The sequence below is a fragment of the Oryzias latipes genome, chromosome 23 (assembly GCF_053564925.1).
Source record: "Oryzias latipes strain Hd-rR chromosome 23, Olatipes_Hd-rR_3.1".
NCBI classification, from domain to species: Eukaryota; Metazoa; Chordata; class Actinopteri; order Beloniformes; family Adrianichthyidae; genus Oryzias; species Oryzias latipes.
Window position 1 is genome coordinate 14,174,324 of NC_136259.1, and position 17,459 is coordinate 14,191,782.

At 42.0% G+C, this 17,459-nt stretch overlaps 1 protein-coding gene across 1 annotated transcript in view; it reads right to left on the reverse strand.

Annotated features, from left to right (window-relative positions):
• Positions 1 to 10,271: 10,271 nt before the first annotated feature.
• tmem178bb (transmembrane protein 178Bb) overlaps positions 10,272 to 17,459 on the reverse strand; it is a 55,518-nt gene continuing 48,330 nt past the window's right edge. The window contains exons 4-5 of the mRNA XM_023952419.2: positions 17,042 to 17,179; positions 10,272 to 10,652 (exon numbers count right to left, since the gene is read on the reverse strand). Of these exons, the coding sequence (XP_023808187.1) occupies positions 10,402 to 10,652; positions 17,042 to 17,179 (389 nt within the window). The 3' untranslated portion in view covers positions 10,272 to 10,401. The remainder of the gene's footprint in view (positions 10,653 to 17,041; positions 17,180 to 17,459) is intronic.

The window sequence follows — 17,459 nt, forward strand, 5'->3', positions numbered from 1 at the left end:
ATGTTCAAATGTTTGAAGAAGAAAAAGGTTGGAACAAGCTAAGCACTAAAGTTGAGCCTTTCATTCCTTCAGTGAAGCCTCATCCTCTCGGTTTCTGAATGTGGGTCAAACCTCACCTGCCTCCACGCTCTTCCTCAAAATAGATTTTCGTCTTTAAGGATTTCCTGCTCAGAGAAAGTGAAAAAAACATCAACAAGAGAGGTTTCAGGTTTTCAACAAAAAAAGATGGAGACAGTGCAGAGACACATAACTGTGGAAATTGTTATGAGCTGAGACTTTTTACAGGAAAATACAAACTTCTTTTTAGAAACTAACAGACCCAGATTAAAAATTAATAATTAATAATTCACGGACTGATGGATGGATGGATGGATGGATGGATGGATGGATGGATGGATGGATGGATGAATAGATGGATAGATGGATGGATGGATGGATGGATGGATGGATGGATGGATGAATAGATGGATAGATGGATGGATGGATGGATGAATGGATGGATGGATGGATGAATAGATGGATAGATGGATGGATGGATGGATGGATGAATAGATGGATGGATGGATGGATGGATGGATGGGTGGATGGATGGGTGGATGGATAGATGGATGGATGAATGGAGGGATGGATGGATGGATGGATGATGAATATATGGATGGATGGATGGAGGAATGGATGGATGAATGGATGGATGGATGAATAGAGGGATGGATGAATGGATGGATAGATGGATGGATGAATGGATGGATGGATGGATGAATAGATAGATAGATGGATGGATGGATGGATGGATGGGTGGATGGATAGATGGATGGATGGATGAATGGAGGGATGGATGGATGGATGGATGATGAATATATGGATGGATGGATGGATGGATGGATGGAGGAATGGATGGATGGATGGATGAATGGAGGGATGGATGGATGAATGGAGGGATGGATGGATGGATGATTAATAGATGGATAGATGGATGGATGGATGGATGAATGGATGGATGGAGGAATGGATGGATGGATGATGAATAGATGGATGGATGGATGAATGGAGGGATGGATGGATGAATGGAGGGATGGATGGATGGATGATTAATAGATGGATGGATGGATAAATGGATGGATGGATGGATGAATAGATGGATGGATGGATGGATGGATGGATGAATAGATGGATGGATGGATGGATGGATGGATGATGGATGGATGGATGATGGATGGATGGATGAATCAACAGATTTCTTGACAGTGGATGGAAGACTTATTATTAAAAAGATTAATAGATAGGAAGTTGAATTGATTACCATCCATCTATCCTCATTTAACTAATTGAAGATAGATGGATGGATGGATGAACTGTTGTTTGGAAGGGTTGATGGAAGATTTATGGATGAAAGGACAAATGGGTAGATAAACAAATGGATCAATGGATGGATTCATAGCTTGATGGATAAATGAGTTAATGAACAGATAGATAAACAGGTAGACAGATGGAAAACTATATGGACGGATACATAGATTAGCGAACGATGGGTAGATGGTAGATTGATAGACAAAAGGACACATTCAGTAGATGAAAAGAAGGACGAACAAATGGATTGGCCATTAAATTTATGAATGACTTACTGGATGGATGGATAGATAAATGGAAGAATAATAAATGCTTCCTTGGCTTCTCTGTCCATCCTTTCGATAACCTGAGTTAATAGTTCTGCAGCGTTTCTGCTATGTACAAAAAGACAGGAGGCCTGCCGAGGCAGAGCGGTTTCACTTTCCATGGATCCATGTATAATGAATGCTAACTTCCAGGCATGACTCTTTAACCCCACAGTGAGCTGTAGACAGCCTGACATACACAGCAACATATTTTTAGGTGAAAACCTTTTTTGCAGCAGTCCTGCAGTGATTGTGATGCTGTTGAGGTGGCATGTCGGAGTAGAATGATGGTAAACTGTCAATCATGTCTGTCAGTGCTGTGCCTGGAGGAGTGTACACACACCACACGCATTAACCAACATTATCTGTGTTTAGATCCCTGATACCCATCAGCCCTTCACAGATGTCACCCCTGTATAGGGGTTTCTGTCACATACCACTCTTACATAATGGAAACAGGAGTACATTTTACAGCCAATTTGAATGCAAGCCTTAAATTGGTGAGAGAAGGGCTCCTTGAAGCGTCGCTGAACCTTCATGACAGTCAACTTGTGCTCTGTCCACATTCGCATGAGTGTCCACATTATTTTTAGCACCTGTGATCTCTGTGCACTGCCATCTCTCCTCCCTTTTAAGCACTCTGTTCTCCACCTGACAGTGATGACAGGGCACATTTTTGAATGAAAAAACCCAAATGTCCCAGCTTTTTACCAGCACTTAAATGTGTCATCTTTGTGAGCAGAGCTTCCAGCTCCTGCATCCACTAGGAAAAACAAACCGAGAAAGGGTTACTTCTACAGTCTTTTATGTGCAAGTGTGAAATTATTTTACAGACATCTGGAAGAACGTAGGTTCATTTGGTCAACTATCTCTTTATATCCCTCTTTGCGTGTTTTACAATTATTCATTTTACCGGTATGCTTTTTTTCATTTACAGTTGCTACAGCTTTATTCTTAAAAGACAAAACTGAAAAGTGCACAGTCTTTGTACTCCCTTTCACAGAATTCCCCATTCACCTCAATGTAATGTTTCAACTACATCACAGAAATGCACAGACACTCATACTCTGGCTCCACCTCTTTTTTAATTAAGTTTTAGGTTTTAATTGAGTTTTAGCGCCAGTGTTTACATTTGTTCGACTTTTTTTTATGCAAAAAAAGCAATTCCATTGGATTCTAAAGTGGAGAAAAGCAGCTGTGCGCCGTCCAAAGTTGGCATGAAAAGTTGCTTCTCCCATACAACAGCGAAAGTGGATTCACATTGATTGCATAAACAGTTGAGGAGGTACGGTACGTCAAAGAGTGTGTGTTCTTAAGGTGTCGCCATTGACAGCATCAATGTTAAAGGGTAAAGCCAAACAAGACGTTTGCAGGTCCTCAAATGACCACTGCAGGCTGGTGGCGGTAGGGAGCAATTTACCATTGATATCCATAATAAAATCTCCAACTTTACAACAAAAATAAACGATTTACAATTTTGTTACACAGTGCAGTGTAGATTCTTTTATTGTTGTTGTTGTATTTTCTCTAAATACTGTATCTGTGTGCAGGTGTTTGGATTAAAAATGTATTTATTATTTATTGCTCAAATTAATAATAATAATATTTTGGGGGTGTATTTTTGCTAGCAGGTAGGTATATTTATGGATAAACTCAACCAAAACTCGCTTAATTTTATCCTGCCTCAGCTGGTCATTTTAGGATGTTGTTGCAGTGGGCAAAGTAAACTGGCCTCACTATGGCTGATCCATATCAGGATTTATGACCCTTACTAAGTAGGATAATGACCAACAAAGTGTGCATATCAGAAATTAACGCATGTCATGAAGCCCATCTGCTACTATTCAAACATGTAGTTGCATGACAGCACAAGCCTGTTTTTTCTCCGCTACATAATTCGCCTGATTTACTTAAATTGCATAAACAGTTGAAGAGTTACGGTAGTCGAAAGAATATAAACATTGAAGCTGAAGCTTTGGTGGTAAAGGGTTAAGGTCTAAAGTCCACTGATGTGAAGCATGTTCTTCAGATGGACATGTAGAGATATGTCTATTGTTGCTGAAGCAGCCTTAGTGGGCATGTCTTAACAACTGACAGACAAGTTTACTCCGCAATTTCACCCATTCTTTAGAAAAAAAAGGGTTCAATGTCTTTATATCTGATCAACATGACTGAACAGTTGGCTTCTAATGATACCAAAAATACCAAGGGGTCATAAGACCACCGGTTCCTATATCTCTTATTTAGTTCACAGTCTTTGGATTCACCTCATCTATGGGTGTTTTGTACAAAGAACTGTTTGACATAAAAATTTCAGTTCCTAATTTTCTATTTTAGCTAAGCTTTCATTCAATAGGAGCTGTGGTTTGGTGTCAACTTCAGGTGATAAGAGCTCAAAGTCCTGTTCAGACCATCACAGTAAAAAGCTTTTTTACAGACGTTTGACTGAGGGCTGATGAAAAACTTATAGCTGTGTCTGTTTCAGAAGATGGAAAAAGACCACAGTTTCTGTGAAATGGATCCACAGCTGCTTTATTTAATAAAAAAAAAACACTGAATAGATAAACATCCCATGTTCTGTCTCTTCATCATATCTGAAATGATGTGTTTTTCTACAGAAAACCACATTTGAGTTTTGAAAGGAAACCGGTCCCCAGCATAAATGGAAGCAACACGCACACCTGGAACTCTTTTAATGAAGAGATCCCAGAATTCCAGCTTAGCTCTGTGTGTCCATAAGTTGTTTCTGGAGATGGGGTACACAGTAACATGAACACAGCAGTCCGACAAGTCAAGACACACAAACGGGCATAAACGTTGTCCATACTGATTCCAGTCGGACCCCTGCCAGCCGTAGGGCTGCTAAGATGGACTCCCAGACGCTATACATCAGTGTAGGATCCACCTTCACACCTGGAACGGTGATATTTTTCTTTTGTTCCCTTGTAAATTTTTACGATCATGTCTGCTTCCAAATATTGGTGCCAACCACAGTAAATCTCTGACTTTCAGAGGTCAAATGAAATTGGATATCTTCAAACACATGTTCAAATCATGTTATCATGTTTTTAAATCTAAGTGGATACAATTAACAGAAATCCGTGAAGAGTGTCAGACAACCAAAACATCCTGAGCCTAGTTTCCACTGAGTGGTACAGTCGGGTCTGGTTTAAAAAGGTCCAGGCAATTCAGGTGAGCGTTTCCACTCAAAGATGGACAGTCACGGCGCATGTGGAGTAAATCTAACAACAACAACAGTGGAAGTCATCCAGCAGCTCATTGGCTTTTGGTTCTTTGTAGTTACAAAGCATTTAATGTTGTTTGAGAGAAGATCAAGTGTGGTGAAGATGAATACCGCCCCTTTGTTGGAACTTCCTTTTGTCATAATGACCTTCAGCCAATTCACAGGTACCAAAATTAGCTCCGCCCTAACAAGTCCGTTCAATTTTCTTGGCCCTACAACCAATGTGGGTCCAAAAATGGTACAGTCCAGTCCGACATAATGGGTCCATTTTATCATGGAAACACTCAAAATACTCAAATGGACTGGACCGGACTGTTGAGGTATTACTGATACCCCCACAACAGAGAGCCATTTTGTGATTGGCACACAGCTATTTACTGTATGTAAGAACTGGACTGAATGAGTGTGGCATCATCCATAGAAAATGGTTTCTCTGGCTCCAACCAAATGAAGTCAACTCAGTCGACATTTTTTTGCATTACAGATGCTACAATGTTAGAACCAGAAATCGTCGGTAAGCAGGGATTTGTCTGAGTCAGTCTGAGTCTACCTTTCTATGACAACCACTGAGGTCAATCAGTGAGATTTTTGGAAGTCCACACCCCAACTACTTGGAATTGTCTTCAATGTCAATCAAACATTTTGAACATTGGACATAAGACCACCTAGTTTTATTGAGGCATCACATTGGTCAGTTTATAACTTGAATAACTTACACTACAGAAAAAATATCATGAAAGACAATGAGGACTCTGAAGAAAATCTAATAGGAAAAACAAAGCATCAATAGTTCTTCTGACAAATAGAATGATTGAGTAATAGCTGTTTGCTTCTCTGTAGAAGTCCATGGGAATTTGGCTTCCTGGAGCCAGCGTGTACTTCCTGTTTAGAATGCTAAGGGGAGGGGTCACTCAGTCCAATTCTTTTATACAGTCCATGCTCATGGCACACAAAGGGGGAGGGGGCACAAGCAAATTTTCAGATCTTCTTTCAGCACTCTGATGATTCTCTCGTCATACAACCCCACTAGCATCCAGCTTGTTCAGTTCCAAGTCACGGTAGAAATCCAAAAACCTCTCTAGTAACACTTATCTCTTAAAAGGAAAGTCAGGCTCTGCAATGATTGGACGGGTGCACTCAAAACACATCATTGTCCCAATGTGGAGATTACACTCATGGCTGCTAATGTTCGGTCGTTGACTGTCCCAACCCTGAAAGAAGTTACCCTACAAATTTTCTTTAGCTGAAAAAAAAGGCTCTGTGTGAGAATTCAGCTACCTGACTGTAAATGAGCAGATCTTTGTTTGGAGTGAATCCTGTTGGATTGGGATATTCCAAAAGCCAAAGTCTCTTCTGGAGGTAAGTCAAAAAACTCCCACTATAGTTTATGGAATTTCAGTAAGTTTACTTTTACCTCATGTTCTTGTATGGTCGAAGTCAGATGAGGTTCTACCATAATTGTGCTTTTTTTTCATCATGTTACAGAGCATAGAACAAACAGTTTTATCTGAAGTGATAGACATGTGGTTTTCGAATTGCAGGCAGTTTGGGATGAAACCTCAGTATAGACCAGCCAATTGGCAGACAGGCTCTTTAAGTCACTAAGTTGCAGTCTTTCCCATGGTTTTTGCTGCCAGGTGCTCCTTTGAAGATCTTTTGTCCAGGAACTCCTTCAGTGTTCAAAACCCAATTTGTGACATCACTGCTCCGTAGTTGCACAATATTATCATGGCATTTTTCTACAACTACACTCAATAGAAACTACAATCTCACACACACACACACACATACAGACACTTACACACATTAAAAAAAGAAGGTTAGAGCTGATGTTTGGTCCATCTATCTTTGGCTACGTTTACACTGCAGGGCTTAATGCTCAGTTCCAATTTTTTGAAAAAATAAGAATTTTTTGCAAGGCCGTTCGCATTTCCAATCAAATCCGAACTTTTGTGATCTCCTCTGTGACCGTGAAATGACCCAGAAGTGACCCGCATGCATCTGTACCCACTGTTGTGGAATGGGGATGTGTATGTGCTGGGGCCGCGCTCGTGTGTGTAAGAGAGAGAGAGCGTAAAGCGCCAGAGCGAGTGTGTGTGTGTCGGGGGGGGGGCAGCGAAAGTTAGTCGGGTGCGCGCATTCGTGTTGTGTGTTACGAAGGAAGGAGACCGGTAATAAAAGAAGGCTCCCCCCAGAATAAATGCTATTGACTCTTTATTAACCCGCCCTGGAGAATCTGAGGGTCCGAACGGAGGAGGATCTACCTTTGGCCCTGGAGGTGGATCCGACCGCGCTTCTGACCACGGTCGGAAAGGAAAAAAAGTCATTGCGGGAAAGGTTCAACGCCACTCTCTGCCATTTCGCTGGAAGTCTTTTCAAAAACCACCCAGTTGCGACAAGAGCCCTTGAGTTTGGCCTGAATAGAGCTGTCATCCCAAATAATAATCAAATCTGTGACCTCACTTTCCTTCCACTGACTGGTCTCAGCAGCATTGTCCACCATGGTTGATGTTTATGTTCTCGTTCTTTCCTACTTCAACGCAGAATTATGACGTTTGTAGCGTCTCAATGACGTACGGGTTGGATACATGTGGCCTGGCCGTTCAGACGGAGGTCGCATTTGAAAAGATCGAACACGTATAGGATTCAGGACCACATACCCAAGTGGCCTGGGTCGCATTTGAAAAGATCGGATCTGTGTCGTTCAGACTGTCATGAAAAGATCAGATACAGGTCGCATAGGGGCAAAAAAATTGGAATTGGGTTGTTTCAGCCTGCGGTGTGAACATAGCCTTTATGTTTCTGCAACATCATTGGACACCAAAAGTGGGCGGGGGTAGTCTTTCTGGATGACAAATCTTGGGTTGTGGTGTCTGTCTTAAAAGATAGGATTAAGGGCATTCAAAATACAGAAGAATCACAAACCTCAGCTTCTCTGGTAAGGCCTGAAGAGACTCCAGTCCATTAACATTAGATGTTAGAGGAAACAGTGTGGTTCTGAGTTGGGACATCCAGTCTACATCTGTGATGTGGACTTTAAGAAGGCAGTCAAGTTAGTCCCTTTTGTCTTTTGGGGTAAGCTCTCAGAGAATGGAATAGATGGCATTCTGTTGAGGGACTGTTTGACTCCTGTACAGACGGTGTTTTTTCTTAAACCAGCAATCAGTTAGACTTTTTTTCCAGTAAATTGGACTACAATAGGGTTGCTTTTTGCCATAGTTTAAACGTTTGATGGACTGAATTCTTAAGAGTAGACTTGGAGGAAGGGTTTGGCATTGGTAGTCTTACGCTATGTTCACTCCGCCCTCAGCAATGTGCGTTCAAGCGACCACTTGCAATGAAAAGTCTATGTAAATGCGTGAACATGCAAAAATCTGCATTTCGGGTATCTGCGTTCAAAACTGTCCCATTCTGGCATCGGTACACAAGTATTTACAACTGTTCTTGTGCTCTATGTACAAAAACGCATCCATTGAACGCACATTGAAAGTTAAACCAGGCTGAATTTTGACCAATCAGGGACTTGGATTTGGTAGTGAAGATTGAATGGCACCCCTTGCCATTCACAAAAGTACAAACTGTTTGAAAATTGACTATCGAGGATAAATTACAGGTAATGATTGTAGTTTGTGTCCAGCTGGAATTATATGAAACCAAGTCTTTTATATATCGGAATAGAACTGTGAAAGAAAAAGCCTGGATTGACACCCCTTTGACATTTCACACCAAGCTTCTTCCACCTTTAGGTGGCAGACATAAGCTAGAATAAGGTAACGACAGTCTGGTGTGAACAACATTTGCTAAATGCGCATCATATGCCCCGTGTAAAAGTGCTATTACAATTCCATCTCTGCTGGTTGCAGATTATGTGCTCCTTTTAGGTTTATAAAGCTATGAGTGTCTCTCTCTCTTTATAAAGAGGTTAGTGAATCAGATGGAATAGCAATCAGTCAATTTTAGTATGAGATCGGAGTTGAGGGGCCATTTGAGGTGAGGTTGGTCAGGCCAAATCAGAATTCATCCCCTACCCCTTTGGCCTGACCAATTTCTCCAATTGTTGGGGCATTTGGAGCAGCAGTGGTGTTTGAACTAGTTTTCTGAAGGAGGAGGTGTAGCTACTAAGGGCTGGGTATCACTCCACTGGTAGGGTCATCCGTGTTGCGCTAGTGAAGCAAAGAAAAACTTTTCTGCACGTGGGTGTGCTCTGAAGCACAGAAGTTTATTAGAAGGCCAAATGTAGGGGTAGTGAGAAGCCGTAGGGGGAGAGGAGTAAATTCAGCTGAAATTTTCCTCTGGATTGAGAGGGTTTGCGTCAGGAAGGGCATCCAGCGTAAAACATTGCCAAGTTAACCGTGCAACTCATCCTCGGGGAAGGGTTGTTTCGCTGTGGCGACCCCTGATGGGAGAGGCCGAAAGTGAAAGAAGAGTTTCATTTTGTCATGTATCCCTTGTGCTATCCTAGGCACTTTAACATTGGGAGTTGGGTCATCTAGACCCACTAAACAGTGCACTGAACCTTTTTTCTTCAATGATTTGTGATCTTCACTGGTGTCCACGGATTACATGAAATCTTTCCACCTTTATCCACCTTTGTCATGGTAGGGAGAACACATCAGTGTAAGGGTGGGCTCATCTAAGATAGCACAAGGGTTAAAAAGATGATGTTTTTCTGCTTGTTTGGAAATATCCCTGGCCAACTAAGACTGCTGCCCCATGACCCAATCCCAGAACCAGTGGGTTAATACACACACATCCATCTGCGATTAAAAGAAAATAATGATACCACAGAAAGCTTTTGTCTTGAACTTGGGTCAGAGGTTGTTTACAACATGAACGGTTCAGTTTGAAGAAAGGTACACAACAGGAAAAGACAAATGTGTTTATAAAATGACAAGAGGCCTATTTGTTTCCCTGGTGGAATGGACTGAACCTTATGACAATGGTCTACTTCCCATATGTTATTGTTTTGTCAGATTCTGTACAACATTGTACACGGGTCAAGGTCTTTGACACCTTAAGGCTCGTCTGTCACATGGAACTGGAGGAGCTTGGAGTAAACACTCCAGTCAACTAAAGTCCAAACCTGCAAATCCAACTCCATTCTCCTAATCTGTCAGCGCAGAACCACCTGGTCGTCACTTAATCCAAAAGTCTGATCTGCTCTCGGCAGGTTAGAGCAGTTGTCTTTGAAATACTTTGTCCACCTTCAAGTTCTGAAGCTCTCTATAATTTAGTCTTTCCATGGAGATTGTCTAAGATCTTCCTCAGTCATTGTTCATTTTTGTTCATCTTTCACACATCATCAAAATTAGCACAATTTTGACTTTTTTAAAGACTTCTGAAGTTCTTCCGTTTTTTTCTTGTTTTTCAAGATAACAGATTTTCAAGACAGCCATTTTAAACACACGCACAAATAAAAACTAGAACCAGGGTAGGACGGTAATGAGCAAACAGATGAACACAGACATCTGTATTCCCTCTTGTTCTCAGTCAGTGGTTCCTCCTTTAGCAGACAGTGCCGTTCTCTTGCCGGGACTTGGGGCAGGTAGATCTTGGTAATGGTTGGACGGAAGGAGCCAGGGTGCAGAAGAACCCAGAGATGAGGGTGAGTCCGAGGCCTCCCCATGCACAAAACATGGACCAACCATAGCCGTGGCCGATGTCATCGGGCAGGCCGTACAGGTTCCGTGGGTGACGGGAGAGCTCGAAGTTAATGCCAGCAACACATGTGCAGAGGGAGATGATGCAGAAGGTTCCTGCAAAGACATCAACAGAATCAAAGCCAGAGTGGGATTTAAGATCAAAAAAGGTCAAAAATCTGAGAAACAGCAAAACAGGTGCAAAACAGGCGCACTTGGTAAATTTTGGTGAGCCAAAATAATGAAAGAATGTCAAAAATAAAAGTAACAGACTTTCTTTAAACAGACATATTTTATTATCATTATCGGATGATTTCATTAACTTTATATATTTTGACCATGTGAATAAAAAAACTTATTGCTGTCACCCAATTACTTTATTTATTTATTTAGAAATTAATCAATAATGACCTGTAATTCAATAATCTAATTAATCTATTTTTCACCTAACCTATTAATTGCTGCATAAAGGCCCATTTTAATGTATTTTCATTTAAATTTGTGACATGTTGAGCAGTAAAAGATCAAAATACAACTAAAGAAGTGGCTTCTTAAACATTTATTCTAACAAACTTCCAACCTTTACTTTTACACCATAAAAAGAGGTATTTATTTCAACCTCAAACTATGAAGAAAAATAAAGAGGTGAAATTTCCCACTGTGTATCAAATGGTTCTCTTTTTGTAAAAAAAAAAATATTTAAACTAATGATTGACATAGTGTTCATTTAGGTGTCCGTTATCAGAAATTAAGGGACTTTACAGAAACAACCGTCTGACACTGTCAGGCCTCTGCGTTGTCATTTATTTTCTGATGACAGACATTTCATTGTATCTTACATAATAGTTGCAGAATAAAAATGAGATTAACAGGTTAAAAAAATAACCAGCTGATTTGTCTTTAATGAATTAATCAAGGTTAACGATAATTTGACATCCCAATAATAAAGATGGACATCTAAAAATGCATTTGATGATGTTGAAAGCTGTAGCTGTTCCCTAAAAATGTGACAACCTGACTACACTCTACAGCAGGGTTTATTTTTTTATTTTTTTTTTTTTGTCATGGCTGCATGCCAAACACATATATAAGACATATATAAAAACATAACAAAAAAACGACCCTCTCACTTTTCCGTGGGTGGTTTCTCATCCAAGCTCGGGTCCTCTACCAGAGGCCTGAGAGCTCTCCACCACTACAATGTCTGGTTGGTTCGCCATTACCATCCTATCAGTCTGGATCTGGAAGTCCCACAGGATCTTTGCCCTCTCATTCTCTACCATCTTCGGAGGTGTTTACCATTTTGACCATGGGGTTTCCTGTCCATATTCTGCACACATGTTCCTGTATATTATTCCAGCCACTTGATTGTGGCGCTCCATGTATGCTTTACCTGCCAGCGTCTCACACCCTGCAGTTATGTGCTGGATTGTTTCAGGCGCCTCTTTGCACAGCCTACACCTTGGGTCTTGTCTGGTGTGGTACATCTGAGCTTCTATTGCTCTGGTGCTCAGGGCTTGTTCCTGAGCTGCCAGGATGAGCGCTTCTAGCACTTTCTAGCCATTGGTAGGACTTCTTGATATCAGCCACTTCAGTAATGGTCTGGTGGTACATCCCATGCAGGGGTTTGTCCTCCCATGAGGATCTGTCTATAGATTCTGGTAGAGACTCAAGAAGAGCCAAACACCAACTCCTGGTTGACAGAATAGTCGCTTAAGATTACAGGTCGCGACACACCAACCTGTGCACAGCCTGAGTTGATTACAAGAAAGCCTATGACTCAGTGCCACACACATGGATTACTGAATGCTTGGAGATGGTAATGGCAGACCAACAAGACATTGTAGTGGTGGATAAAGAACAGAGGAAAGCCGTTGCTAAGCAATGGGAACATCAGGAAGAATGAACATGAGAAACTGGAGAAATACCAGGGACTCAGAAAAGAACTGGAAGAAGGATGGAAAGTGAAGATGACAGTGGTGCCTGTGGTAATTGGAGCACTCGGGGCAGTAACCCCCAAGCTGGAGGAGTGGCTACAACAGATAACTGGAAAGACCTCAGACCTCTCAGTCCAGAAAACGCAGTGCTAGGAACAGCTAAGATACTGCACGACCCTCAAGCTCCCAGGCCTCTGGTAGAGGACCAGAGCTTGGAGGAGAAACCACCCGCGGAGGGTGAGAGGGGTATTTAATATGTATATATAGAGGTGCGTGTTTACATGCACCAAGGTCACTTAAAATTTTACTTTAAAATTGACAACTTATACAGTTTGCTTAGTCTAAAATGTTTATGTATTAATAATTAAAAAAACACACAGTAAAAGTACACAATTGTTTGTGAGATGACAGGGCAGGACGTGTAAAACAAGGATATACTAGTCATGGCCTGGAATTCTGCACCAAAGTCACTTTATTCAACTTCCAAGTCGGCAACTTCTACTAGATCTTCAAAATACTGTGTTTATGTACTAATAACAAAAACGACATAGTAAGAGTACACACATTTTTGTAAAGAGATATCTTTGTTGTGTGAATTGATATTATTTTTGTAGTAATACATAATTATAAGAGCTAAGACGTAATATTATGAAAACAGAAACCATGAAGATCACATTTCATGCTCTGCTGTAAACAACTTTATGGGGCCGGCATAGCGTTTCTAAAGCGCATCTTGCCTAACCACAGCTGAGCGAACAGCGACCTCTGCTCCGTGGAAAGGGCTCAAGAAGCACGTGCCTCGCTCAGGGCAACACTGCTGCTTGAGTGGGCTCGGATCCCTCGGGGGGAACCGCAGACCCAGCAGCAGGTGCCGTGGCAGGACAGCTGGGTCAAACGGTGTGTCTCAGACTTGCTTCCAATCGAAGACGCATGCGGGCCGGCCCCAGGCCTCAATAAACTCTCCTGCTTGTCGGAATGGGCCTGCGCGCAGCAGGGCTTCTGATTTTTAAAGAGGATGTTTGATTGATCATTCTGCCTTTCAATCAAGTGAAGTATTAGATGCAGAGGATGATGATTTGCAAACAGATTCTTTTTTAAATATATTTTTATTATCCTTTTTATATATCTTTGATGGCCCACGATCTACCGTCAGAACCTTCAAATAAGCACCACTGCTCTACACTAATGCATTCCCTCTGGCAGGTTTGGTCATGGTCTAATACAGGGATGGTTTCTTCTGATGGTCTTTTTTGGTTCGGCATCTGTGAAAGAAAGTTCTCCTTAACTCCGGTTTGGACCAAATAAGAGAACACTGGTTCTCTTCAGAACAAGGGTCTTTGTTCACTTGCAGGTGAACTCTGGTGCGGTTCACTTCAGTGTACATACAGACGAACTAACCAAAGGGGGAGGGGGGTGACCTCCATGGAGGACAAAATGAAGAAGCAGAAATCATGTCTGTTGGGTAAACATGCTAGATTGAGGAGCTGCAGAAGCTTATTTACACATGATGATCAGAGGACTAGAAGAGTGAGCCGCCTTTTTTCTTCTTTGCCCCCCCCCAGCCTTGTCAGGGCCTGGTTTGGACAATTGCGCCCCAAGTGAGCAGCTGATAGAATGAGTAAAAGCAAACCATATTAGATGATGCTGTAAAAATGATCGACTGAACTTTCAAGTTATGTAATTAAGGCTAAACTGGGTCAGAAAATCCGGGCAAACATCAAGCTAGACAGATAAGAATTCTGTATAAACTGTAATAACAGCTATAGTGTAAGTGGCGCATACTTGTATAGCGCTTTTCTACATTCCCAAGCCCAAAGTGCTTTACAGACACAGCCCCATACACACACTGATGGTGGCTCCGCTGCTGAACACAACCTTCCACCAGAGGCTCAGAGGTTCAGTGCCTTGCCCAAGGACACTTCAACACATGGGCGAGCAAAGCAGGTATTGAATCCGCAGTCTTCTTATCAGAGGTCGACCGCCCTACCGCTGCTGTAGGTCGGTGTGTGCGTCACTAAGTTGTTTGCTTCTTTTCTGTTTGCCTTTTTTATCCTTTGTCTGGGTGTTGACGATTGAACCTATTGCCTCCGCCCGCCCTCCAGCACGCTGGTGAAACACGCAAGCCTTCAGTGCCCCCACCTGAGCGCTCTCTGCTGTCTTCTCAGGAGCAGCAGAAACAGTTTCTAAATTTGGCCTGGCTGTGGGAGCGCTGCAAGCACTCGGGCAGCTCGGCTGTGATTGGTCTCCTGCAGACTGACTCAGCTCATTTCTCCTGCTTTCATTACCAGGGAACATAATTGGCTTTTTAATTGCCTGTTTCCCACACAGCTGGGAGGGGATGCGGGGGGGGGGGGGGGGGGGGGGCAGCCTGAGTCTGATGCTGATCATCATGGAGTCTGCATATGCCTCCCGCCAAACGTGTGCATCAGAGTGTGTGAGGTCCTCATCGACCGTTTGAGACACAAACTGGGACACATGGCTTCCAGACTTATGAGCTTTCCTTTCCTCTCACTCGCTGCTGATTAGTAGTTATTTCAGGAGAAGCCAAGACTGACCAGTGGGGTCTCACTGTGGGAGGAAGGCGTGTCTGTTTGTCAAGAGTCAGAAATGAGAAATGTAAAAAGACAATGAGAAGAGCAGCCTGCAGGGGGCAGCAGGCTTTAGGAATTAGTCAAAGTAGAGAGAAAGTATTAGACCCAACCCCCAACTCAATGCTTTACATGTCTCTATGCTCTGAATTCGAGGCAGGTTTATTCATGGGAGTCGTAGGTCTAATTATCTCTACAGAATTGAAATCATATAAGGACCGTAGTTGTCCCGTTGTCAGGGCCAAGTCTATCACCTGACCAGAATCCGATTGAGCATGCGTTTCACTTGCTGAAGACAAAACTGAAGGGAAAATGCCCTAAGAACCAGCAGGAACTGTAGACAGTTGCATTGGAGGCCCGGCAGACCATCACCAGGGATGAAACCCAGCGTCTGGGGATGTCTCTGCGTTCCAGACTTCAGGCTGTAAATGACTGCAAAGGATTTGCAACCAAGTATTAAAAAGTGATTGTTTGAATTATGATCATTGTTTGGTCCCATTACTTTTGGTTCCTTAGTGGGAGGCACATATTCAAACTGTTGTAATTCCTACAACGCTCACCTGATCTGGATGTCAATACCCTCAAATTAAAGCTGACAGTCTGCAGTTAAAGCACATCTTGTTCTTATCATTTCCAGTCCAGAGGGGTGTAAAGAGCCAAAAATGTTGGGATTGTGTCGCTGTCCCATTATTTATGGACCTGACTGCATTTGCAGAAATCATGCACGATTGCGTACGATTCACATAATACTTGTGTATAAACTAAATAAAATACCATAAACTGTGTAATTCTCAACCAACCAAAAATTTTGAACATCTGAACCGAATTCATGTTGAAACCCTCGACGGACATCTGTGCACATCAACGGACGCAAGAAACACATACTATGAATGACGTACATCACATATGGATCACGAACGGCCAAAATTTGATACGTGGAAAATGCGCAAAATGTACACAGTGGCTGTGTGACTTGGCCTTGAGAAGAGAGCAGATACACAAAAAGTACCTTTTGAGTATATGTGTTTTTTAATGAACTTACCATGTGTAAGAAGACAGTAGTCACAAAGATTTTACTCTTTAAGTAAGGCAAGACTTTAAACGCTTTAAATACCTTTGCAAGTACCACATGAATGTCCAATAGGTACCTCGTAGGTACAATGTAGGTATCATAGGTACCACATGAAAACTCAGTGAGTACTGTACTATAAAAGGAAGCGCTACTGAGTTTTGAAGGGGAGGAGCCCTAAACCTGACAGAGAGAATCAGACCTGATACTTCAACCTATACGTTCCTGCAGCTAAAATAAGAAAATCAATTTCAGTTCAAAATACTCTCTGTGCCTAAATTGTAGTTTTCTTGTTTAAAAAAAGAAAAAGAGCAAAAATGATTTTTAAATTACATTTATGAGAACATTAACTGATCTAAAAAAAATCTTTAAATTTATGATAAGATTTTAATGGTAATAACCGATAAAAAAGTCTCACTTTGGTCTTTCAGGAAGTCATTGTGCATTTGATCAGCAGTTTAGAAGCAAAAAAAGTGTAATTTTAATCTTAATTTATGATCTGATCCCTTTTATCTTTTTAGAAACTCAAAAGACAGATGAAATGATCTAAATTGTTTTATTTCTTTTTAACAATTCTACTCCTCAGTTCAGCACGTGTGTCTGCTGAGCTGCAGCTACACTGCACACAGTCAAATGAAGACATTTATATACTGAGTGTGCCCTGCTCAAGGACACAGGAATTGAATCATTGCACATGATCATCATGAAATACCATGAAAACATCCAAATCATTTGGCTTCTGTCCAGAGACAAGGAAGTCTTTCGCAAAACCTTATAATGCCATTTGAAATTCTTTTCCTGCCACATTTTATTGTAAAAAACATTGATTCTAATAAAAGGAAAGCACCCCTGACTCTGAGAAATGCTTCACGGGCACCAGTAGACAGTCGTCATGGCGCGGTTGTGCCTTACCTCCCATGAGGAACAGGAGCCCCGCCACATACTGCATGAGGCCCCGGTCCCAGCAGCAGCCGAGCAGGCCGATGATCCAGCCAAAGAGGATGATGGCCACAGCCATGCCCATGAAGCCCGCCGTCATCCGCCGCAAGTCTGAGACGAGAAGAGAGCAGAGGGTTAAACCTGAGAGTCATGAGGGCGGCACGCTCCACCACAGCCTGAACCGGAAGCCTGAATTCTGCTGCAGAGAAAGTTCACAAACCTGCAGCACAGGTGAGGTGGGACTAAAGTGTGATGAAATCCAAACCTCTAAGATGGTGGTATCAACAGTGTTTTTCTTATTATTAAAATTCACAATATATTGATTTGTACAAAGGTAAAAATGTTGCTTTAAGAGGCCTATACGATGCAAAATTAACCCTTTGATCATTAA